General features: G+C 34.4%; 1 protein-coding gene across 1 annotated transcript in view; it reads left to right on the forward strand.

The window, feature by feature from the left end:
• Positions 1-27,617, forward strand: part of GLRB (glycine receptor beta) — a 94,598-nt gene that overhangs the window by 48,092 nt on the left and 18,889 nt on the right. The window contains exons 5-8 of the mRNA XM_040626397.1: positions 12,266-12,495; positions 12,604-12,686; positions 14,312-14,452; positions 19,487-19,639. Of these exons, the coding sequence (XP_040482331.1) occupies positions 12,266-12,495; positions 12,604-12,686; positions 14,312-14,452; positions 19,487-19,639 (607 nt within the window). The remainder of the gene's footprint in view (positions 1-12,265; positions 12,496-12,603; positions 12,687-14,311; positions 14,453-19,486; positions 19,640-27,617) is intronic.

The raw sequence follows: 27,617 nt of genomic DNA on the forward strand, positions 1-27,617 counted from the left end.
AAAGGATTCAGAACACCACATAAACTTAGTGGGTAAAGCAGCAGCGGCATGATTTGAGAGGACCGACTCCAGTTTTGAAAGAAGTTCTGCTGTGGGTAAAATGCTATCCAACAGCATTCATGCTATAAAGAAATTGTTCGCAAAAGGAAGAATCAATGGATGTGGCAAACTTCATTGTTATCTTCTTGTAAGAAATTGCCACAGCCACTGCCCTGATCAGTCAGCAGCCAGCAACATTGAGGCCAGACCCTCCACCAGCAAAAAAATACTATGACTCATTGAAAGATTAGGTGATGGTTAGTATTTTTTAGTAATAAAGTATTTTTTAGTTAAGATATGTACATTATTTTTAGACATAGTGCTATCACACACTTAATAGACTATATTACAGTGTAAATATAACTTTTATATGCACTAGCAAACAATTCATTTGACTTGCTTTATTGCAATATTCACTTTATTGCAGTGGTCTGGAACTGAACCCACAGTATCTCCAAGGCATGCCTGTATACGCTATTTCATTTATCCATTTATCTCTTGATGAACACTTGGGTTGTTTCCACCTTCTGGCTCTTATGAATAATGCTGCAATGAACATGGGTGTGCAAGTATCTGTTGGAGTCTCTGCTTTCAGTTCTTTTGGGTTGATACCTAGGAGTGGAATTGCTGGATCTAATGGTATTTCTATGTGTAAGTTTTTGAGGACAAAGTATAATTATTTAAAAGTTAAAAATGTACATTTAGTGAGGAAGTACGGACATGTTAGTGATTTATTTAACTCATTAGTGAGGGACCCAGTGGGATAGTAATGCTGCTTCAGTGGAAAATTCAGGAGCTTGAAGTGAAAGAATGAATGCTGAAATTAGATTGCTAAATTAGATACAGGCTTATTAATGTCTCACAGGGCAATAAAGGTGCAATCTTTGGGGATATCTTTTCTACCTGACATAGAACATTTGCATCTGTACCAGGCAAATATCATTTGCAATTTATGAATCTTCTGTACCTTATCTGCTTTTGCAGAGTCTGGGCCCTAACTAATAGAAAATGGCAAGTCAGACAAAGTTACGCTTCCCTAGAGAATCCTACAATCCTTAGGTGGGCTTGTTATACAATGTTTCAGCATGATACTGAAAGGGCAAATAATAATCTTTTTTCCTAATTTCCAATTTTGATTTTTCTTACTTTTGTGTTTATTCCCTTTCATTTTGTTTATACTATGTTTTGCATTCACTTTTTTGGGGTAACTTCATCTTTTTACATATCTTTCTTAGGATGTATTACTTTGTTGAAATTTATTGACTTTTCTAAATTTTGATACATATTGCCAGATAACCCTCCAGGAAAGTTCATACATTTATTTAGCGCTTGGTGGTGTATGAATGTGCCAGCCCTCCATGCCTTGCCAGTGATAAATATGATTGCTCATCATCATTTCCATTTCCGTATGCACTTGATGTCACCAGTGTGATGGGTTTGGCCCTTTCTGACAGTTATGTAATGGTATCTCATTGTTTTAATTTGCATCTCCCTAATGACATATAAAGTGAAACATCTTTTTGTAGCTTTATTTGCCATCAGTATATCTTCTTTGGTGAGGTATCTGTTGAGATCTTTGGCCCATTTTTTAACGGGGTTGTTTGTAGTCTTATTGTTAAATTTTAAGAATTCTTTGTGTATTTCTTCTTGGTCTTGACTTTAGTGTCTTTCTCCCCGTCACTCTAAAACCTCTGTCTCTTGCTCTGGCCTCCTTTTAGTGATGATCTTGACAATTTCTGACATTTTACGTTTCTTGGTATTCAGTGATTCTTTTGTATTGTTGATAAAACACTTAAGAAACAGTGACTTTTGCCTCCTACTTTAGTCCTGCCCTTCCCTGATATCACCACCTGTCAAAATTCTGCCCACTCTCAGAGAACTCCTCAGATTTACTTTTTGCAGCCTTTCCTGACCCGTGTCCAAAGTGATCATTTATTCTCTCAGCAAGTGCTGTCACCCCTAGAATCCTTACCAATTATTCCCTTACTTGTTTAATCATCACTTCCTGAGGGTGTGGCCCTCAAATTTTTATCCCTCTCAGACTGGTAGCTCAGACCTTCAAACATAGAAAGCCCTTAATGAATTACTGTTTGATGAATGAACAAATGAAAGGAAAAAATGAATGTTTGACCTAGCAAAGTAAAACTGATTGTTAACTAAAAGCCTCTTTTGTAATCACTGAATTTAGTCTGGAACATAAAAACAAGTAGATGTTTTATTTTGTTAGTCCATAAAAAACTTGCTATTGTTAATTGTTGTGTCTTAAGTCTGTGAAATCTGAATAATATGAGATTAATCAGATATTAATAATTAATATTAATAATCAGAAATTGCTTTGTTTTCCAGTACTGTATTGTATTCATCTGTGTAGTAACCAGCAACTAACATAGTCTTTGCATCTGGTACACAAAAAAGACTTTTTAAGAGCTTTTAAAGAATAGAATTAAAGTTAGTTTTGATGTTCAGTAACCAATTGAAACCTATAGGTGGCATCTTTATAGCAATAGAAAAGGAATGCTGTCAATAGTAATTGTGAGCCTTTTCAAAGAGGTGATAACTATAACGGTAATAATGTTAATAATACATATAATAAATTCGTTAACTTTTGAGTACCCTCTTTGTTCCAGGTTTCATGCTTTAGATACAGCCTTTTATTTGTTTCTTGTGAATAACTGAGGATTAATTTTAATGATGAATTTGAAGCTCAGAGAAATTAGGTGACTTGCCTTAGGGCACATAATAGGACGTAATTCAGACCCACATTTGTCTAAATGTCCTGTCTTCAGGTCTCAGTGTAGGTGTCAGTTCACTTGGTTACTTTTAACTAATACTGAGTCTAGATGCCCCATTGTAATCTATTTCCATTTTCATAATCTTTTTCAAATTGTTTTGTATTTAACTGATTGTCATTGTAACTGACAATTATTTCTTTGAAGTCTGAGAGTACTCATAGCGGTATCCTTAGTACCCAGAGCATGGAAGGAATATATATTTAATAAATGACTGAGTCTACCGATCACCTAGGGATTTAGGAGGAATTTAAATAAACCTTTTTGGAAAGTATATGATATACTCTGTAGCTAGATTCTCAAGGATGTTTAATGGAAAGGAAACTAACTTATTTATATAGTAGGTACTATATCACTCTTTTACATTGAGCATTTTATTGAATTATCACATTAGGAAAGACAGTTATCATATGGTTTCACTCATTTATGGAACATAAGAAATAGGAAGATAGGTAGGAGAAGAATGAAGGGGGTAAACAGAAGGGGGAATGAACCATGAGAGACTATGGACTCTGGGAAACAAACTGAGGGCTTCAGAGGGGAGTGGGGTGGGGGATTGGGATAGGCTGGTGATGGGTATTAAGGAGGGTACATATTGCATGATGCACTGGGTGTTATATGCAAGTAATGAATCATGGAACATTGCATCAAAAACTGGGGATGTACTGTATGGTGACTAATATAACAAAATAAAAATTATTTTTAAAAAATGGAATTAATTTTCCTGTTGTTTTTACGTTAATAAATTGATCTCTTAACTTTTATAGAGCCCCCCTTAATATCTCCTGTAGGGCTGGTTTCGTGGTTACGAAATTGGTCAGTGACATGTGATTCTGGAAGGTCCTTATCTCTCCATCAATTCTGAATGACAGCCTTGCTGGATAAAGGATCCTTGGCTGCATGTGTTTCTCTGAAAGAGCTTTAAAAATGTCCCCCCAACCCTTTCTCTCATTCCAGGTCTGTGTAGACAGGTCTGATGTAATCCTAATATTTTTGCCTTTGTACGTGAGAACTTTCTTTGCCCTGGCTGCTTTCAATACTGTATCCTTGGATCTAATTGCGAATTGCACTATGACGTGACGTGGCATAGGTAAAAAGGCCCCAAGAGTGATACAGAACAGAAATTTACAATCTATAGAAACAAAGACTTTACAGGCAACATGACATCATTAAAATCATATTTCTCAATAATCACTCTCAATGTGAATGGCCTAAATGCTCCCATAAAATGCCATAGGGTGGCAGATTGGATAAAAAGACATGACCCATCCATTTGCTGTCTACAAGAGACTCATTTTGAACCTAAAGATACATCCAGACTGAAGTGAAAGGATGGAAAACCATTTTTCATGCCAGTGGACCTCAAAAGAAAGCTGGGGTAGCAATTCTCATATCAGACAAATTAGATTTCAAACTAAAGACTGGAGTTAGAGATACAGAAGGACACTATATTATTCTTAAAGGATGTATCCAACAAGTGGATATGACAATTATAAATATCTACATCCCCAACAGGGGAGCAGCAAGATACACAAGCCAACTCTTAAACAGAATAAACAGACATATAGATAAAAATACATTAATAGTAGGGGACCTCAACACTCCACTATCAGCAATAGACAGATCACCTAAGCAGAAAATCAACAAAGAAACAAGAGCTTTGAATGCCATGCTAGACCAGAAGGACCTCATAGATATATATAGAACACTACACCCCAGAACAAAAGAACACTCATTCTATTCTAATGCACATGGAACTTTCTCCAGAATAGATCATATTCTGGGTCACAAAACAGGTCTCAACTGATACCAAAAGATTGAAATCATTCCCTGCATATTCTCAGACGACAGTGCTTTGAAATTGAAACTCAATCACAAGGAAAAATTTGGAAGAAACTCGAACACTTGGAAACTAAGAACCATCCTGCTCAAGAATGATTTGATAAACCAGGAAATCAAAAATCAATTTAAACAATTTATGGAGATCAATGAGAATGAAAACACAATGGTCCAAAACCTATGGGACATTGCAAAGGCAGTCCTAAGGGGAAAATACATAGCCATCCAAGCCTCACTCAAAAGAATAGAAAAATCTAAAATGCAGTTTTTATATTCTCACCTCAAGAAGCTGGAACAGGAACAGATGAATAGGCCTAATCCATGGACGAGAAAGCAGTTGATCAAGATTAGAGCAAAGATCGATGAATTAGAAACCAGGAGCACAGTAGAGCAGATCAACAGAATTAGAAGCTGGTTCTTTGAAAGAATAAATAAAAATCGATAAGCCACTGGCAAGACTTATTCAAAAGAATAGAGAAAGGACCCAAATTAACAAAATTATGAATGAAAAGGGAGAGGTCACAACCAACACCAATGAAATAGGAAGGATCATTAGAAACTTCTGTCAACAGCTTTATGCCAATAAATTAAATAATCTGGAAGAAATGGATGACTTCCTGGAAACCTATAAACTACCAAGACTGAAACAGGAAGAAATTGATTTTTTAAACAGACCAATTAATTATGAAGAGATTGAAGCAGTTATCAAAAACCTCCCGAAAAGACTCCAGGGCCTGATGGATTCCCCGGGGAATTCTACCAAACATTCAAAGAAGAAATAATACCTATTCTCCTGAAGCTGTTTCAAAAAATAGAAACAGAAGGAAAACTACCAAATTCATTCTATGAGGCCAGTATTACGTTGATCCCCAAACCAGACAAAAACCCCATCAAAAAGGAGAATTACAGACCAATATCCCTGATGAATATGGATGCCAAAATTCTCAACAAGATCCTAGCTAATAGGAGCCAACAGTATATTAAAAGGCTTATCCATCATGACCAAGTGGGATTCATCCCTGGGATGCAGGGTGGTTCAACATTCGCAAATCTATCAGTGTGATACATCATATCAACAAGAAAAGAGTCAAAAACCATATGATCCTCTCAGTAGATGCAGAAAAAGCATTTGACAAAATACAGCATCCTTTCCTGATTAAAACACTTCAGAGTGTAGAGATAGAGGGCACATTCCTCAATTTCATAAAAACCATCTATGAAAAGCCTACAGCGAATATCATTCCCAATGGGGAAAAGCTGGAAGCCTTTCCCTTAAGATCAGGAACACGACAAGGATGTCCACTCTCGCCATTATTATTCAACATGGTACTAGAAGTCCTTGCAACAGCAATCAGACAACAAAAAGGGATAAAAGGTATCCAAATTGGCAAAGAAGAAGTCAAACTGTCTCTCTTCACAGATGACGTGATACTCTATATGCAAAACCCAAAAGAATCCACCCCCAAACTACCAGAAGTTATAGAACAATTCAGTAAAGTGGTGGAATACAAAATAAATGCTCAGAAATCAGTTGCATTTCTATACACGAACAATAAGACTGAAAAAAGAGAAATTAGGGAATCCATTCCATTTACAATAGCACCAAAAATCATACGTTATCTTGGATTAACTTAACCAGAGAGGTAAAGGATCTATATTCTAGAAACTACAAATCACTCTTGAAAGACATTGAAGAAGACACAAAAAGATGGAAAAATATTCCATGCACATGGACCGGAAGAATTAACATAGTTAAAATGTCTATGCTACCCAGAGCAATCTACACTTTCAATGCCATCCTGATCAAAATACCAATGACATTTTTCAAAGAACTGGAACAAACAGCCCTTAAATTTGTGTGGAACCAGAAAAGGCCCCAAATCACCAAGGAATTGTTGAAAAGGAAAAACAAAGCTGGGGGCATCACGTTGCCAGATTTCAAGCTATACTACAAAGCTGTGATCACAAAGACAGCATGGTACTGGCACAAAAACAGACACATAGACCAATGGAACAGAATGGAGAACCCAGAAATGGACCCTCGGCTCTTTGGGCAACTAATCTTTGGCAAAACAGGAAAAAACATCCAGTGGAAAAAAGACAGTCTCTTCAATAATGGTGCTGGGAAAATTGGACAGCTACATGCAAGAGAATGAAACTTGACCACTCTCTCACACCATACACAAAGATAAACTCCAAATGGATGAAAGACCTCGATGTGAGACAGGAATCCATCAAAACCCTAGAGGAGAACATAGGCAGCAACCTCTGACATCGGCCACAGCAACCTTTTTCATGACACATCTCCAAAGGCAAGAGAAACAAAAGAAAAAATGAACTTGTGGGACTTCATCAAAATAAAAATCTTCTGCACAGCCAAGGAAACAGTCAAAAAAACTAAGAGGCAGCCCACGGAATGGGAGAAGATATTTGCAAATGACACTACAGATAAAAGACTGGTATCCAAGATCTACAAAGAACTTCTCAAACTCAATACATGAGAAACAAATAATCAAATCAAAACATGGGCAGAAGATATGAACAGACACTCTTCCAATGAAGACATACAAATGGCTAACAGACACATGAAAAAATGTTCAAAATCATTAGCCATCAGAGAAATTCAAATCATACTGAGATACCACCTTACGCCAGTTAGAATGGCAAAAATTGACAAGGCAGGAAACAACAATTGCTGGAGAGGATGTGGAGAAAGGGGATCCCTCTTACATTGTTGGTGGGAATGCAAATTGGTACAGCCACTCTGGAAAACAGTGTGGAGGTCCCTTAAAAAGTTAAAAATTGAGCTACCCTATGATCCAGCCATTGCACTACTGGGTATTTACCCCAAAGATACAGACATAATGAAGAGAAGGGCCTTATGCACCCCAACGTTCATAGCAGCATTGTCCACAATAGCTAAATCATGGAAGGAACTAAGATGCCCTTCAACAGATGACTGGATTAAGAAGTTGTGGTCCATATATACAATGGAATACTACTCAGCCATCAAAAAGAACGATTTCTCAACATTTGCTGCAACATGGACGGGACTGGAGGAGATAATGCTAAGTGAAATAAGTCAAGCAGAGAAAGACAATTATCATATGGTTTCACTCATTTATGGAACATAAGGAATAGTAAGGAGATCGGTAGGAGAAGAAAGGGAAGAAGAAACGGGGGGTGGTAAACAGAAGGGGGAATGAGCCATGAGAAACTATGGACTCTGGGCCATGAGAAACTATGGACTCTGGGCCATGAGAAACTATGGACTCTGGGAAAGAAACTGAGGGCTTCAGAGGGGAGGGGGTGGGGGAATGGGATAGGCTGGTGATGGGTATTAAGGAGGGTACATATTGCATGGTGCACTGGGTGTTATACGCAAGTAATGAATTATGGAACTTTACATCAAAAACTAGGGATGTACTGTATGGTGACTAACATAATTAAAATAAAATAAAATAAAATAATAAAATGCAAAAAAAAAAGAAAGAATTTGATCTCAGATAGTTTAAGAAACTTACTCAGGGTCAAAGCTTTAAGACTCAGAGCTGAAACTTGAGTCAGGAACTTTATGTTTCCAAGCTCATGTTGATTCCATTATATTAGACTTCATAATTTGATTAATATAACTATAAAAAATTATTTATGATGATATATAGAATTTAAAAAGGGGTGGCATTAAAACATTCTTACATAATTTGTAATTTTGTAATTTTTCCCACAGATACGTTTTATTTTGTCAAAGCCTTTGATACTATGTAGGGCTACACTGGGCTTTAATCAGCTTTTGGCTGGCTAGAATGCTTTGAACTTAATAACTGATATAAAGACATAGATGATATAAAGATATTCTTGGATTGATGGAAACATTGATTAGACTTCAAGAAGGATTTAGAAGAATGAACTTCACATGGAGAGGCACCATTCAAATTGCTTTAAAATTTTAAAAGAAAAATAATTTTGCTGTATAATTTTAGATGAGTTACCCATACCATTTTTGGAGATAGAATAGTGGAACATGGAGTACTGCTCCCCAAAGAATGTGTGTATGTATGAAGATTTTAAGGAGAATTCAGTATTAATGCTAGGGTAATTTCTGAAGTTCTACCCCAAACATTACAAGGTGGCTTCTTTTTAATTTTGCAAAGCATGCCAAAGTTAAAGCTTAGAATTGCTTTAATTCCTGTCAGATACCTTGAGTATCATTATAAAATATCAATATAATGTCACTGGGAAATAGTTACTAAGATGTAAACGAAAATGCATTCCAAAATGTAGTTGTTTTAATCTAAAGAGTACCAATAGGTCTTAATATCTATATCTCTAAAAGTACACCTAACATTCTATTAAAATAAGAAAACCGGGGACACCTGGGTGACTCAGTTGGTTAAGCATCTGCCTTTGGCTCAGGTCATGATCTCAGGGGTCTGGGGATGCAGCCCAGCATCTGCTCAGCAGGGAGTCTGCTTCTCCCTCTCCCTCTGCCTCTTCTCCTGCTTGTGCTCTCTCTCACTCACTCACTCTCTCAAATAAATAAGTAAATAAAAAACTTAAAAAAATAAGAAAACCTAGTGTTAAACTAAAATAAAGCATCTTGAGTCTAAAAGCCACATTGGCAGAGTTTCTGGAAAGTGACATCTAAACAATGGTGACAGACTCTTGTCAAGTATATGACAATCCCTCGACTGTTATTTTATTTTTCATCCATATCTATTTCTGGCAAGTGCTTGAGTCTATCATAATAACAAAAAAATGCAAGGAAATAATTGAAATAGGACTAAATGTGAAAGAACCATGCAGTGATAGTCATACAAGGATATGAGAGAGAAATTATTAATTTGGCTATAGAATTTAGCCTTCAGTTCCCTAGCTGCCAGGCAAAAAGAAAAACATGATGAGATACTTCAGTCTTGCTTTCCTGTAATAGGAAGCGTATTAGAGAATCAGGAAAGTATTTTTAATATAAACTCTGAGGAATAGATTTATTTTTGCAAAGCGCTTAGACTAAGTATGCCTAACACATAGTAAATACCTATATAATGATATTATAGTAATATATGTATAAACAAATGAAAAATTAAATAAATAAAGAAGAATTTATCTTGTGTATTTTCATATAGTGGTCATTGACCAAAATAAGGAGTCATGGCTTTAATAATGTGTTTATAAAAGATACGTAGGCAACCTCGTCTGGTTATTTTTCCTACTAATCCTTGATAAGTTAAGGACATGTATTTTATCATGACATTGTGAATGCACGTTTTAAATACGGCAATTTAGAAATGTAGTTTTTGATTATTTACCTTGTGATAAAACACAGTACATAGAGAAGGTAATAAAATAGTTTTAGCGTATGTAATTTTAGAATACCGATAATTTTAGCAGATCATTCCAAGGAAGCTTTTTAGCAAACAATTTGGAGTTGAATACTGTTAAGTGGCTCAAAGTAATGTCAAGTGTACGTCAACCATTTGCTTCAGCTAAGGTAGTGTAATTGGTATTTTATTAGAAAATTAGACTTAGGGGCACCTGGGTGGCTCAGTGGGTTCAGTGTCAGAGGCTTGATTTTGGCTCAGGTCATGATCTCAGGGTGGTGGGATGGATCCCTGCATCAGGCTCCACACTCTGCAGGGCGTCTGCTCGAGATTCTCTCTCTTCCTCCCTCTCTACCCCTCCTTGTGTGCTTTCTCTCTCTCTTAAATAAATAAGTCTTTTTTCAAAAAAAGAAAATAATTGAACCTAATGTGTATTCCTTTTAGAAGGGAGGGCCGTGCATGTTTGCCTGGAATGGATAAAGCTTGCATCAGGAAGCAACATGAGGTCTTCTGGAAGTCTCACCATGGGACGTACATCAGCCTTTGTCTGGGACGCGTCTGTGTTACTTCTTGTTGTCCTAATCACTGTCAGATGTGAAGCAATTAGGTCCCATTATGAATTTTAAGATAGGTGTATATTTTGACAGTTCATGTAGTTATACAATGCAGCTCTTTATTTTCCAGAGTGCTAGGCCTCCTTTATTCTCTCCTTAATTCCATGTTCATTTGATTAGAAAAATGTTAGCTTTTTTTTTAATCAGTGGAGCAGATATGTTCAGTGTCAGCTTATATAATCTTTAATTTATTTGACTTTGGTGCTCTAGTACCATCTGCATATGATTTTTAAGAATCAATTTGTATTCTACATGTTGAAGTTTTTGTAAATCTTTAGAGTACAGTAGCTATGAGATGTAGGTAGTTTAAATTTTATTTCACTGTCTATACTACAGTATGTGGATATCGTTATTATGTACCTTACCCTTCTACAATTACTATACAGAGTCTGAAGATCATGTGAGAAAGTAAGTTGTCCAAGCTTTTTAACTGGGACAGTTACTGCTCCTTGATTATGCTTTATGTTATATGTTATACATATATAAAGCATGTGCACTTACGTTTCATAGAAATCTATTCTTATTACTTAATAAAAGATGATCTATAACCTCTTCCTAGTTAGTTATTTGGATTGTGATTTGAAGTGTATGATTTAGTTCATTTTGATCATGTCGAAAGACTATGGATAGACAGTATTTTGTGAATTTTGAATGATTGAAAACAAGGAAGCTGAAGCCCAAAACAGTTTTTACCTTGAGCATTTTTGTGCATGTTCTGAGTACAGCATATAAAATTAAAATCAAAAGACCTGAGCACCATCCTCAATGCTGAGCTTGTATATGCCAATAATCTGACTGGTATCAGAACACCACTTCACTGGCAGATATAAAATGTATTAAGCTATTAAACAAGTTTCTAGGTTCACATATTCTTAAAATCTATGTCTTGATGTAATTCAATTTTTACAAAGCTTTAAAATGAGTACTTTTAGAGACAGGCAAAAAAACTGAAGTAAAACAGCCAGCTATTTAGTAGCTTTCAAAATATTTTTCTACTATAGTTAAATAAACATAATGCAAATTTTGATATACTCGTTTGTTTTGTATAATGCAAATCGCATTCGACTATCTCAAATTCTCTCTACAATCATGTACATGTATGAGTAGCAAGGATAGTTTTTCTTTTTCTTTCTTACATAGACATCTGTAGGTATGTGTGTTATAGACATATATATGTGTTATATAATGTATATGTTTTATATATAGGTATATATTATTTTTATAGCTTTCTACCTAGTAAAAAGCAAGTAGAAATATTTCCCCTTGGCTTCTTATCTATTTTTAATTAAATTTTATTTTACCGTTTTTGGGAAGAATAACGACAATATTTAGCAGTCTCGTGTTGATTAAATCTTGCTTAACGAACTGGTGTAATTGGCGTTCATATAAAGGTGAAGCAATTATTGGTAAAGTTGTATTTTGACGTTGGAGCTAGCAAGTGCTATGGAAATTTCTGTAGAGAGTAATTAAATAGACACAAGGGTCTTTTTATATTACCCATGGAGCTCTTTATATTTTGTGACCAAGCTGTTTTGATCCTGGTGGATGGTGAGAGACTAAAAATATTTGTGCTGCTTATTACTGAAACTCTTTTTATTCTGGTGTTGAATATATATTTTCAAATAGCAGTAAACGCATCCCTGCACACAATTTTTTCTTTCCCCAGGACTATAGAGTTAACATCTTCTTGAGACAGAAATGGAATGATCCCAGGCTGAAGCTCCCTAGTGATTTTCGGGGCTCGGACGCACTGACGGTGGATCCCACAATGTACAAATGTCTGTGGAAACCGGACTTATTTTTTGCAAATGAAAAAAGTGCCAATTTTCATGATGTGACCCAGGAAAATATCCTTCTCTTTATTTTTCGTGATGGAGATGTTCTTGTCAGCATGAGGTACTCTTTAATATTTGTACATATGTATATATATATATTCTTTTTTCCAAGTCGGTATATCAGAGAAACATATTAAGCGACTTCTAAGACCTCTGTTTCTACTTTCAGGCTATCTATTACTCTTTCATGCCCTTTGGACTTGACCTTGTTTCCCATGGATACACAACGTTGCAAGATGCAACTGGAGAGCTGTATGTAAATGAGACCCTAAGTGACTATAGCAATAAAAATGCCTAAAATCCCTTGGCAATACATTCTACTAGTCTCTTAGATAACAATGGTAAAACTAATGCTATTCATTACAAATAATCATTAGAATAATTTATTTAGGAAAATTGTTGTTATTCTTTTACTGTAACAATTACTAAGATAGACACATCCTTTGGATACTAGATTTTGCTTCCAGTTTATGTAGGTATACACTTCTAACTTATTCCAATTGCCACTGTCATTTGAATTGATAATATAAATAAAGTAGAGGAGAAAACAGTATCTTAATAACTGTTCTGCTGTTAAAGCCACATGTTCAGAGCAGAAAATTTGAAAGCATTGAAAAACAGTGCCTAACTCCTACCAAGTAGTCATTTCTGTGGATGTCTAAGAAAATTTTTTTTTGCAAAATTGGAATTTTTGTATTTCTATGATCATATGTTTCTCAGTTCATGAAAGATGTACCATATTAAGGCTTAATGTATATTAATTGAAATGATTATTAAAATGATTATTTATCTTTAAAATATATCAATTAATTCGCAATGATGCTTGTCTTTTGAAAACAAAAGTAGGACATAAAACTTGAAAAACTAACACTAATATAAGGAAGGAAGCCTTAGCCCGAATACTTATATAACATAACCTATTTCAGCAAAAAGTAAAGAATAATAGCCCTGTAAAATATCTTATATATACTTGCTAGACGATATGCTTAAGTTTACTTCGTGGTTATCTGTTGCTTTTTTTTTAAAAAAAAACATTTACTGAAGCTGGAGCCTAATTTGAACAATTTCTACTGCTTTTGAAGTATACATTAAGATTTTGCAGATGTAAATGTATGTATGTATGTACATTTTTGTGTATGTGTTGTATATATTTATGCCTGTGTGTCAATATGTATTTGTGTAAAAAATTCCAACTGTTTTTACATTCAAATCTATTATCAGATGCATGAAGTATTGCTTTGAAAAATCCATGTACTTTAGAGTCGAATGGTAGACTACTATATGCTGTAAACCCCCTTAGGATCCTTTAATTGTGGCCATATTACCTAAACCCAAAATGGGTGCTTCCGCATTTAGTAATGATGTCCATTTGAGAGATTGTTTTACCACTTGCCTGTGCAATGCAGCTCCTTTAGGGAAGTTTGTAGTTATTTCTTCAGAAGTATAAGTGATTTGGTGCTTAAGTTTTTTTTTTTTTTTAATTTCCAGGTAGCATATTGTGTAATTGTGAATGAATCTATTCCGAATATATTCAGAAAGCTAGTGTGACTTATTTATGACTTTTTATTGTTGACAGTTCAGAATTCTGACATAGCAAAATATGCTACCATATATGAGGCAGTGAGATTGTAACTATTTGCAATATGCTAATTGTTTTAGCTTGTTCTTTCTTTAAGCCAGTTATCTGTAAATTTGTGCTGATGTTTTCATTGATGGCCATAGATTTTATCTCTTTACATTTTTAACAAAAATTTCATAGAAGAATGGCTTATTATCTTACCATTTCTGTGTTTAATAATTGGATTATTAAACTATTAAGAAACTCTTAATAATTATATTTCAAACTAATATTTTTATTTATTTACTTTTGTTTATAGTTGGCTACACAACTGATGATTTACGATTTATCTGGCAGTCAGGGGATCCTGTTCAGTTAGAAAAAATTGCCTTGCCTCAGTTTGATATTAAAAAGGAAGATATCGAATATGGTAACTGTACAAAATACTATAAAGGCACCGGTAAGTACTATTCTTTGAATTAAACAAAACTAAGTCCTATTTCAAAGGTTCATTTTAATTTTTACATATGCTAGGAACAGAATAGTAGAAAACTAGTTAAAAAGTGAGTTCAGTATTTACAAGTAGTTTATCTTTGCGTTCATATATTTAAATCTTTCATAAAGTCACATTCACTGAAGTTCTTAAAAATGTTTATTACTATGTATTTTTGACTTTCTTTATGTAATTCTAGATAACAAGAGGTTTTTAATTTTTTGTTTTAGTAATATGAACTCTCCCAGGCAATGATTTTCTTAGGTGTTGGCAAGAAACTCTGCTTCTGGCAAGTTTCAGTTTGGGCCCAAACATTATGGATTTGATCAATGTAAGCCATATACACTTGTCTCTTGTCTTTTAGGAAGGTTTTAGATGTTGGTTTACCCATATTCTTAGTTTTACAAGGCACTGATCTTTATGCTGTGCAGGAAGCAATAATGTGGAGAATCACTGGGCATCAGTAAATACTCCCTGCATGATACTGTTGACCTAGGTTATGGAACAGCTAATTGTGAAAGCACAGCAAATTAACCTTATTCATTACATTATCTCAAGCTTTGCAGAAATGAAAGTATAATACCCACTACTCAATACTTTAATAATATGTTTCATATTCAACATTTGAGTCACAACTATATCAGTTGAGGGTTTTAGATATTAAATGTAATGTTTTCTGATTGGATCTTACTCATTACATTCAAACTAATAATCATTTCAACTTGTAAATTACATAATTCTAATTTTCTATGAGGAAGTAAACAAAGATAATGCAAAGATGTTCAGAAATAGATATAATTAGGAGCACCTGGGTGGCTCAGTTTGTTAAGTGCCCAACACTTGATTTTGGCTAGTGTCCTGAGATCAAGCTGGTGTAAGACTCTGCTTTCACCAGGGAACCTGCTTGAGACTCTTTTTGCCCTTCCCCTGCCCCACACCCTCATGGTGCCCTTGCACTCTCTCTCTCTAAAATAAATAAATCTCTAAAAAAAGAGAAATAGATGCAATTTAACTTTAAATGTATTGCAACATTTATGTTGACTTGTAAAAATAAAACCGTATAGTGTAATTGTGTAGAATTCAGGGAGATCAGATGTTTGAGTTTATAATGCTGCCATCAGGCATCATCAAAGACAAAATACAGTACTAAAAAAGGCAGAGCGAGCGTTTGCACATTTACAGTGTTACAATAAATGCAACACTTAAGCAACCTGGAGATGAAGTTTAAGCATCTGTTGTCATTGACCTTCACATACTTTAATGGATTATATAGCATTTATATATAAATAGCTCCTTCTCTTATAGAGCTTATAGTATATTAGAACAAGAGAGATAAAAAGCAAATACACCGCTAAAAGAATTTATAAAAGATTTTTTAAAAGGAAAACCCTGAGAGCTCTTAAAAATTTGACCCTCAAAGTAGTCAATGAAGAAGTCATCGTTACATGGGCGTTTAGATATGGAAGTGGTCTTGACAGTTCTGAGCCAGTTCCTTTATGTAACACAGAAAATAACTGAGGAACAGGGTGACTGAGGGACTTATAAAATGTTACAGGCAAATCAATGTCAGCCGGTACACTAAGCACAGTTCTCCTTTTCTCTGTACTCACTCAAATTAACGACTACAGTGTTTAGAAACTTTTACAGGTCACCTAGTAATGAAAAAAAAAAAAAAAAAGCTTGAAAGCCAAGGAAAATCCTTTTGGGATTGTTGTATAGAAACACATTTAGTAGATGGCTTTTGGAGTTCTCGGTGTATGTCAGGCATTATTCTAAGTGCTCTGCAGGAACTCTGTATTTTAATCCTCACAACAACCCTATAAATTCAGTACTTTTATTTTCCTTATTTTACATGTTAGGAAAATAGAGCAATGACACTTACCCAAGGCATACTGTTACTAAGTGACGCACTGGCATAGTGAGTCTGACGTTGCTATGCTACCTGTGGTCAGTCCTGTTATACTTTGCAAATAGTTATCCACATCTAGATTATATGCTGAACATTTCAAAATGAATAGTCTCTAAACTGTTCTGAGAAATTTGGAATGACCCTATTGCAGTTTTGAATTTCATCTAAAAATGAAAATAAAACTAGTAATTTTATTTCTGATTTTATGTAATAGCATAAAAGTATGAAATAGCATTGAAAATCCTGGGGGTGCTTATTTTTTTTTTTTTTTTACCTTTAAGCCCTACATCTAAAAATCTCTATTTGGGGATGCAGCAAGGAATAAAGGAGACATCCCTGGCCTTTTATAGATCTATATTCTAATATGGTACACACATAAAATAAATACGATTCATTTTTGTTCTTGAGAGATTACTCAAGATTATAAGAAGTAAAGTTTTTTGTGGTACTTTTTGAGCTATTTTAAGTAAGTCACTGATCTCTCATTAACTATAGAAAATAATTAAAAAAACTTATGTCTAACATAATGATAATTGTCAGTAAACATGCATTATCATCAAATGAATATAAGTGAAACATACTTTAATGTTCAGATAATATTTAGATATGTATTTAGAAATATGGAAGCTTCTAAATATATGAATGCTTAATACATAGAATAGTGAAAAATATATAGACAGCAACATTTATAAAATGATTGGCAATATTTTCTTTAACTTGTACAGAAATAATCAGAAATGATGATTTGGCTTTACCTTTATTTAAAAATTACAGTTTTTTATAATTATGGATGTTACAAAGGTGGAAAGATATAGGAAAACAAGTATACAAAAGTACTTGAATTGCAAGCCTAAGTGAATAATAATGAAATAAAACCTCACAGGAAATAGAAAGTAAATTGAATTTGCCAATGAACATTTATATCAATTAGCTGCCCACCTGCCTCTCATAAATGTAACAGTATTAGGAAAAGATCAAAAAAGATCAAGAAATGTTTCTCATAAAAGTTTATGGAGCAAATCACTATAATATCCAAGCATGTATTTTATTGCCAAATTCATCCCAGTCCTGGGAAGCTCCCCTAGTGGGTGCCTTCATAAAAGGAAGGGGTGGAGCCTGGCTTCAGAATATAGGATTCCTGTCATTTGGGCTGTCCTTTAAACATGTGGGATGGAACGCAAAAGTTCATTTTAAAGTGAGCAACTCTATAGTAAATTGTTGTAATATTTGTGACAATTTAGGTTACCTAAAAATATGCAATAAGCACATACATTTTGTTCTCTATCTCACAGGCACTAGGTAAACATAAAACGAACTTGAGTAAGTGATGCTATTACAAAGCCAGGTACTTCAGAGCCACTTTTAGGAAATACTGTGAGCCTCTTAATTGCAGAAAATTGGACTTATAAAGATTATATTTTGGCAATTTTGCCCATGATTGTTAGTTAGAAACATATGATTCTTGTTTGTCCAGGCAGGAAGTTAAGGTGAGTGGTGGGAAGAGAAAAGGGAGGGAGTTTTCATTGTTTGACCTCTTGATCCTTTTTTAAAACCTATGTACAATTTAAATTAATTGCCTAGTTTTAATGAAATTAAAATTAAAAAAAAGACAAACATGCTGCGTTTTTTGGGGGGGGTGGTTTTTTGATATAATTTGGAAATATTTGGCATAATTAGAATTTACTTCAGTTTCAGTCAGCTCTTTATTTTTGTTGCATATTAGCCCCAATATCTTTCTAGTCTCTCAGAGGTGGCAATGATTATAATTCACACTGGGAAAAGGATAGATTTCTGATCTAAGTTATTAAGTAAGAGGATGTGGATAGCTGTTCTTTTATTTAATATTTTTTAAGACCCTATTGTGTGTCAGTACCACCATAGGTACAATTAATGAATGAATTTGAAGATTGATCTAGTGCCGTGTGTATATTCTTCCTAACTAGGAAAATTAGATAAATGTAACTTTTAAGATACAAAACAGTAAAAAAGTAATTTTTTACTTTTCCCCATAATTATTTTATTTATTCATTGATTTATTTTGCTTCAACATTTTGAAATAATGATGTTTAAGCTGAACACAATTCGAGACGTTTTAACTTTCTGTTACTTGTACCTAACCTTGGTTTTTTTGAAAGGTAAATGACATTTTTATCAAAATTAAGCACTTCAGGCATTAAATATTATATTTAAATTGCTAACTGAAAGGACTAAAGCATTTTTCAAAAAGTCTCAAACATCTAGAAGCATCTCTTCTATTCCAGTGCTAGAAGAATATCCTGTCACTTATTTTGTTTCTCAAGTCAGCAAAGGCTATGATGAGGCTGCCCATAATTTGTGATTAATTTGGGGGGCTAGTTGGTGTCATGGAATCTCTAGAATTATGTTGTAAGGCAATTTCTGCACTTGTCTCAGCTTGTGACAATGAAGTCCTTTACTTCAAAAAACATGTTTGAGGGCCTCGAGTGAAGGAAGGGAGAGAATTGAGAGGAATATCAGATATCTACGCTTTATAATCTTTTATCTCTATAGACGGAAAATACGTATTTCTTATCCTTGCTAAGATTTACTTCCAATACGCTTAATTTTTTAAGGTTTAAATATGCATAGGAGTTATCGTAGACTGCTATGTTTTCTAGATAAGAAGTGGTACATGTAGCCGAAAAATTATACTGACAATACATAGTGGTGGAATGTTTCTTTTTAGACTTGATCCACTTTGATTTACTGCTCCCTATATGACTCCTTTAGATCAATTGTTCTGAGAGTGCCCATGGGTCATGAAAAGTTTAAGTTCATTGCCTATTCCCTGAACAAAGACTTAAAAGCTGAGACACTGACCTAGTGGAGCAGCATGTGGTATCTATTTCTCAATGTCATAATAAAGTTGTGAAAGGTCAGGTGAGACGGGTCCCATCAAGTCAACCTTTTACACCAAATAAATTATATATTTATAGGAAAAAACTCTCTCTGTGGAATTTACTTTGTGAAACTGCCTCAAATAGAAGTGACTTACAATTTACAGGTACATTATTGGTTTTTGCCATTGTAGGTAAGTGAGCCCCTTCTATTTCTAACACGTTTGTTTCTGAAAGGGTACTACACCTGTGTGGAAGTCATCTTCACCCTGAGGAGGCAGGTCGGGTTTTACATGATGGGTGTCTATGCCCCGACCCTGCTGATAGTGGTTCTCTCCTGGCTCTCCTTCTGGATCAACCCAGACGCAAGTGCTGCCAGAGTGCCCCTGGGTAAAGTATTCTGTGCTTCTCTCTCATGTTGGGAATGTGTTATGTCCTTGCATAACTAACTATAAAATCAACTATTTTAAAACAGACTTTTGGAATTGAAGGCAACCTTTTCCTCATCTGTTTTTAGACTTCCTTCAAAACTTGAACTAGATTTTCTCAATGTTTATGCACTCAATAATTAGACTACATTTTTTTCTTTTCATATCCTTGGGTATTTTAAACAGTTAAACTATCCTACTTTGACTTTCACGAAATAATTATTACCAAGGAATTTTCACAGATAACTAAAGTCTAAAAACCCCAACAGTGCCAAACTTAAACACAAACTATTTTGATGGGAATCTTTCTAAATAATATTGTCTACTATCTCATAGTCTTCCCCAGGGAATCTGTGGTACAATGTATCTTTTTAAACACGACTTCATGTCAGTTTCTTAAACATCAATTATTGTGTGCTCTATCATCAGGAGTGGCTAGGGAGAAGAAGAGCTGGTTATCCATGCTCTCCCATTTGTTATTTTTAATGCTCTGTCACACAGAAACAGCATCAGCCCTTCTTGAAAATTGTGTCTGTATAGGGGTGTAAAAGTCTTTGCTTCATGAAATAATAAAGATCTCTCCTAATGGATAAAGTGAATAAACTTAAAAATAAGGACATTGTTACAACAAATTTTGATTGTTTGGAGTGTTTTAAAATGTTCCATTACCCTGTGTGTGTGTGTTTTCTGAATATCACCTGGAAATTATGTAGGTAAGGCTGTGGTATATCTGACCTCTTAGTCACTGATTGGTTGCAGCATTTGATTTTTTATTTCCATTGAAAAGACCTTGTGCGAATCTCCCTCCTGACATATTGGAGGAATTAAATGAAATACAGATTTTAAAGAATAGGCAATCAGGAAAGAAGCAATGAAAATGACAATTTTACCTGGATAAGAAATTTGATGGTTTATATTTAATAAGAGCCACAGAGACCAAATCTACATCTTAATAACCAGAAATGTGGGAAATTTCATCCTAATGGTTATGTATCTGGAATGAAAACAATGACAACCCATTGATTAGCTCCTTTAGGGGATGAAAATGAACTATGTATATATTGCACTGAGAATAAAACTCCTAAAAAAATGGATTTGTATCCTTAGACTTGTCAAAAATATCTTGTATTTCCCCCAAATAGTTAATTTTTTGCTTATTAGGAATATTGTACTTTTATGCAGTGATATAAATTGAAATGTCAGGCTTCCAGATGTACAATGGAGACATTTCAATCCCTGACATATTCTCGAAGGACTTTTCTCTGTAAATCTCCATCTATTACAGGACTTCTGTCATGAAGTCCTGAACTATCCACTTAACATCCAGTAGCACTGTTGTATGAAGCAAACGTGTTTAATGGTTGAAAGTCAGTCTCTTCAGTTAAATCTGGATTTGAATTCCTGCTCTCTGCTTACTAGTTGTGACAATTTAGACAACAAACAGCTCTAACCTCTTTAAACATACTCTGTTAAAATGTCAATAGGGATGGAAAAATACTCAAAAGGTTAATTGGAGGATTGAAAATATGAGTGGAAAGTGCTTATTACACATTCAGGAGTTAATAATATGCTTCACTTATACATTACAGTTTATAAAGCACTTTTACACATTTGATTCATTCAGCAAGTACTCATTGTGCACCAACTATGTCCTAAGCAATATTCAAGAAGATGGGCATATAGTTAAAGTAAATAGCAAATAGGTAGTTAACAAAATAGATAAAACAAAAGAAAAACACTAAGACTCAGTGAGTGTTCTTCTTGGAAAGAAAGAGACACCAAAGAAGCACAATATGTAATCTCTAAAATGGTGATGTAACTTCCAGTTATAGAACAAATAAGTCATGGAGATGAGAAGTACAGCATAGGGAACATAGTCAATATAGTCAATAATATTATAATAACAGGGTATGATGTCCGGTGATGACTACATTTAATCATGGTGAGCATTGAGCAATGTACAGAATTGTTGAATTATATGTTGTACACCTTAAACTAATATAACATTGTATGTCACCTATACTTCAATTAAAAAAAAAAATCCTAATGCCCAGTGAGTGGGTGGAAAGATGACGTAGGGACAGAGAGTTCAGGGACAGCAGCCTGCTTGTCAGGAATTGCTCAGAGAGAAGTGATATTGGATAAAAATGTGATGAAGGTGAAGAAATGAATCACTGGATATCTAGGAAAGAATGAGCTGGGATAGTGATCATCAAGGCCAGCGTTCCTGAGGCAGGAACATGCTTGGAATATTTTGGGAATGCCAAGGCCAGTGTGGCTGGAGCAGAATGAGTGAAAGGGTGATTAATTGATGAGGTCAGAAAGACAACAATGGTGAGGAGACCATGTAACATCTTCTTAGGCATTCTGATGATTTTGGCTTTTATTCTGAGTGAAATGGGAAGCCCTTGAGGGCTTTTGCAAATGATCTGCTTTAAATTTCAACAGATCCTCCTTGTCTGCTTTGTGTAGAACCCACTAAAAGGGGGCCTGGGTGGAAGCAAGGAAAGCAGTTAGAAAGCTATAATAGTCCAGGTAAAACAATCACGGTATTGCCAGGGAGTAGAGATGCTCGTAAGTAGATGATGGCTATGGTAGAGATAAAAAGACTTATAGATGTGTTGTATGTAGGATTTAAGAAAGCAGACTCAAAGCTGACTTCAAGGGTTTTTCTGGCTGAGAAGCCAGGAAGATGAAGCTTCCACTAAATTAGTGAGAAAAGCTGCGTGTAAAGTAGGTTTGAGAAGATGGGCAGACAAGGAGCTTCTTTTTGCACATGTTAAGTCTGAGATATCTTTTAGGTAGGGTTATCATATAGTCAGTTGGATATACAAGTCTGGGGTTTCTAGGAGGGATCAAGGCCAGAGGTAAGAACTTCAGATACATCAGAATATAGATGGTCTTTAAAGTGATGAGACTGGAGTACAGGTAGAGAAGACATCTAAGAACTCAACCCTTGAGACTGAGAAGATGAGTAACAACCAGCATGATGTAGATTTCTGGGAGCCAAATGGAGAAAGCATTTCTAGGTGAATAGAGTGATCAGCCAAGCTGCTTGTAAATCAAGTAAGTTTGGGGCTAAATATTGTCATCGGATTCAGCAACCTGGGGAAGTCACTGGTGTCCATGATAAGGACAGTTTCCTTAGAGTGACAAGAGGAAAGCTTGTTTGGAGTGACTTCAAGAGAGAACAAAAGGGGAGGAACTATTGGCATCCAATGTAAACAACCCATTGGAGATTGTTAACTGTAAAAAGAAAAAGAGAATAGGGAAATAGCTGGGTGGGAATAGGAGTTGAGAGGTTTCTGGTTTTTGTTTTTAAGGTGGACAAAATCATAGTATGTTTATTTTTGGTGGAAAACAACGATTAACAAAGGAAAAAATGAGAGATGGAAGAAATACAGAAGCAGAGCCCTTGAGAAGTGAGAAGGGATGAGATCTAGTAGACGGTTTGGCCTTTGCTAGGACAAAGTGGATTTGTCCCAGGGATCAGCAAACTCCTTCTGTAAAAGGCCTGATAGTAAATATTCTATGTTTGTGGGCCATATGGTTTTTGTTGCAACTCCTGAACAACAGGAGTTGACAATACATAACTGAATGGGTGTTGGTGTGTTCCAATGCCCTGTGCATCAGTTTAATATCCCCTCATCTACAGTATCAGGAGAGAAAGCAGAATATATACGTATAGACAGAGATAGGTGAATAGATATGGTAGTGGGGGCTTGTAAATGATTTTGTTTTCTCAATAAAATAGGAAGAAAGGTCATAAGTTTCTAGTGAGATAGGATACATTATTGTGAGTTTGAAGAGAAAGAGAAGGTAGTGAATGGAAGGGGAGGGATATATTTATGTTTTGGAGATGTATTCATGTTGTTGCTTTATATTTATATTTGGCTGTATCTTATTGCTGAGCAGTATTTCATAGTATGGGTAAAGCATAGTTTGTTTTTCCATTCAGTAATTGATGGGCATTTAGATTGTTTCCAGTTTTCGGTTATTATAAATAATGTTGCTATGAATAATTGTGTACAAGTCTCTGTATGGACATACATTTTCATTACTCTTGGGTAAATACCCAGGAATTAGATTTCTGGGTTTTAAAGTAAAAGTATGTTTTACTTTTTAAAAATTTAATTATTTTATTTTATTCTTATTAAGTTTTTTATTTTATTTTAATTCCAGTATTATTAACATACAGTATTATATTAATTTCAAGTGTACAATGTAGTGATTCAACAATTCTATGCATTGCTCAGTGCTCATCATGATAAGTATACTCTTTATCCCCTTCACTTATTTCAACCATCCCCCCCATCCTTGTCCCCTTTGGTAACCATCAGTTTGTTCTCTATAGTTAAGAGTCTCTTTTTTGATTTGTGCGTCTCTCTCTCTCTTTTTTGTCTTTTTTTCTTTTGCTAATTTGTTTTGCTTCTTAAATTCTACATATGAGTGAAATTGTATTGTCTTTCTACTGACTTATTTTGCTTAGCATTATACACTCTAGCTCCATCCATGTTGTTGTAAATGGCAATTTCATACTTTTTTGTCTGAATAATATTCCATGATATGTTTATGTGTATGTATGTATATATATGTGAGATATATATATATATATAGCATTATATTTATTGTTCTTTATTAATTATTCTTTATTAATCTATGAATGGATACTTGGGTTACTTCCATTATTTGGCTATTGCAAATAATGCTGTAATAAACATAAGGGGGCATGTATCCCTCTGAATAAGTGTTTCTGTATTTTTATGGTGAATACCTGGTACTGCAATTACTGGATTATAAGGTAGTTCTGTTTTTAATTTTTTGAGGAACTTCCATATTGTTTTCCACAGTGGCTGCACCAGTTTGCATTCCCACCAACAGTGTGCAAGGGTTCTTTTTTCTCCACATTCTCACCAACACTTGTTGTTTCTTATGTTTTTGATTTTAGCCATTTTGACAGGTATGAGATGATACCAAAATATGTTTTACTTTTATAAAATACTACTCTAGCGTTGATCAAAAAGATGGTACCATTTGCTTCATATACTCCCTAACATTTAATTTTCTTACCCTATTGTAATTCTCTAGTATAATGTTGACTAGAATTGTTGAGACATGGCTTATTCCTGATTCAGGTAGAGATAACTGAGCCATTCATTATTGAGAGTAGTAGTAGCTGTAGATTTTTTGTAGATGTCTTAATTGGGTTGAATGGATTCCATTTTCTTTCTAGTTGTCTAAGAGGTTTTTTTTTATCATGTATGATAAAATTTTATTGAATTTTGGTTGAGTTTAAATTTGATTGCATTTTGCCAAATACTTTTTCTGCATGTATTTAAATATTTAGATGGGTTTTCTTCTTTATTTTGGTGAGTTATATTGATTGATTTCTAGATGTTATGAGTTGCAAAAATTATTAGCATAAAAATATGTTCATAATATTTCTTTATCCTTTTAATTTCTGGCTGTAGTGGTATCCGAGATGTTGTTCCTGATATTTAAATTGTGAATTCTCTTTTTTCTTGATTATTCTAGCTAAAGGCTTATCCTTTTTCTTGACATTTTCAAAATCTCAGTTTTCATTTCATTTATATTTTCTATTTTCCCTTTTTTTAGTTCTTTATTAATTTCTATTTTTTAATTAGTATGGATTTAATTGGGTCTCTCTTTGATGGTTAAAGTGGGAACTCAGATAATTGATTTCAGATCTTTTTTTTCTTTTCTAATGTGAGCATTTAAAGTTATAAATTTCCCTATAACACTACTTTAGTTACTATTCACAAATTTTGATATATTGTATTTTAATCTTCTTTCAGGTTAAAAATATTTTCTGATTTCTTTTGTGATTTCTTCTTTGGCCCATGGATTCTGTTCGATTTACAAATATGTAGAGTTTTAATAAGTACCTGAACATGATTTTAATTTTATTTTAATGCTTTTTGATTTTGTCAGAATATGACTTCAAACTTTTTGTTTATTGTGACTTGTTTTTATGGCCCAGACCAGTATATGTCTCCTGGTAACCATACCATGTTCACTTGCAAAGTATATTTGTCATTGTTGGGTGTAGTGTTCTGTAAGTATCAGTGGAGTCAAGTTGGTTGGTGGTACTATTGAAATCTTTTATGTCATGTGTCTAGTTATTTTTATAGCTATTGGTGAGAGAGTTGTTAAATATCTCCCACTATATAGAATTATGCTTCAGGTATTCAGAAGCTTTGTTATTAAACCATTACATATTTATAATTCAATCTAAAAATGAAATCATATTATTTTAATGTATGATTTAATGTATAATATTACTTTAATAAAAAGATACTCTATGCAAATGGAAACAAAACTGGGGTAGCTATACTTATTTTAACAAAATAGACTTTAAAATAGAGACTATAGAGGCGCCTGGGTGGCTCAGTCAGTTAAGTGTCTGCCTTTGGCTCAGGTCATGATCCCAGAGTCCCGGGATTGAGCCCCACATTGGGCTCCCTGCTCAATGGGGAATCTACTTCTCCTTCTCCCTCTGCCTGCCCCTCACCCTGCTCGTGCTCTCTCTCTCTCTCTCACTTTCTCTCAAATAAATAAATAAATAAATAAAATCTTTAAAAAATAAAAATAAATGGAGACTGTAATGAAAACAAAGAAGGGCATTACATAATGACAAAGAGGCCAATCCAACAAGAGAATATAACATTTGTAAATATTTATGCACCCAACATAGGAGCACATAAATATGTAAAGCAAATATTCATAGACCTAAAGGGAGAAATAGACAGCAATACATAATAGTAGGAGACTCTAATACCCCCATTTATACCAATGGATAGATCGTTAGGACAGAAAATCAATAAACATCAGCCTTAAACAGCATGTTAGAACATATGGACTTAACAGATACTTACAGGATATTCCATCCAAGAGCAACAGAATACATCTTCTCAAATATACAAAGAACATTTTCCAAGATCATATGTTAGGCTGAAAAACAAGTTCTAATAAATTTAAGAGGATTGAAGTCACATCAAGCAGTTTTTCAAACCACAATGGTATGAAACCAGAAATTATAAAGATTTCTTTATTTGAGAGAGAGAGAGAGAGTGCACATGCATGTGAATGGGGGGAGGGACGGGGGGAGAGGGAGAGAGAGAATCTCAAGCAGACCCCCTGCTGAGCGCAGAGCCTGATACAGGACTCAATCTCATGACACTGATCATGACCTGAGCCAAAACCAAGAGCTGGAAGCTTAACCGACTGAGCCACCCAGGTGCCCCTGAAACTACAAATTAATTACACAAAGAAAACTGCAAAATTGACACATTTCTGGAGGTTAAACAGCATGCAACTGAACAACCAATGGGCAAAAATATCAAAACAGAAATTAAAAAACACCCTGAGACAAATGAAAATGAAAATGTAACATACCAAAATTTATAGATGCAACAAATGCAGGTTTAAGAGGGAAGTTCATAGTGATAAATGCTTACATACCTATAAAAATCATATATAAACAACCTAACTTTATACTTTCAGAACTAGAAAAAGAAAACAAGTGAAATTCAAAGTAAGTAGATGGAAGGAAATAAAGATTGTAGTAGAAATATGTGGAGACTAAAAAGACAAGAGAAAAGATCAATGAAACTAAAAGTTGGCTCTTTGAAAAGAAACAAAATTGATATGGTGAGTGCTATGAATTGTGTAAGACTGATGAATCACAGGCCTGTACCCCTGAAACAAATAATACATTATATGTTAATAAAAAATTAAAAAATTTTTAAAAATAATAAAATAAAATACCTACTTCTAAAAATCAATCAATCAATCAAAATTAGGCTAGATTCACTGAGGAAGAAAGAATGCTCCAATCAATAAAATCAGGAAAGAAAGAGAGGTTACAACTGATATCAGGAAACACAAAGGGTCATGAGAGACTTCTAGGAACAATTATA

Source organism: Ursus maritimus, unplaced genomic scaffold (assembly GCF_017311325.1).
Source record: "Ursus maritimus isolate PB19 unplaced genomic scaffold, ASM1731132v1 scaffold_11, whole genome shotgun sequence".
Lineage (NCBI taxonomy): Eukaryota > Metazoa > Chordata > Mammalia > Carnivora > Ursidae > Ursus > Ursus maritimus.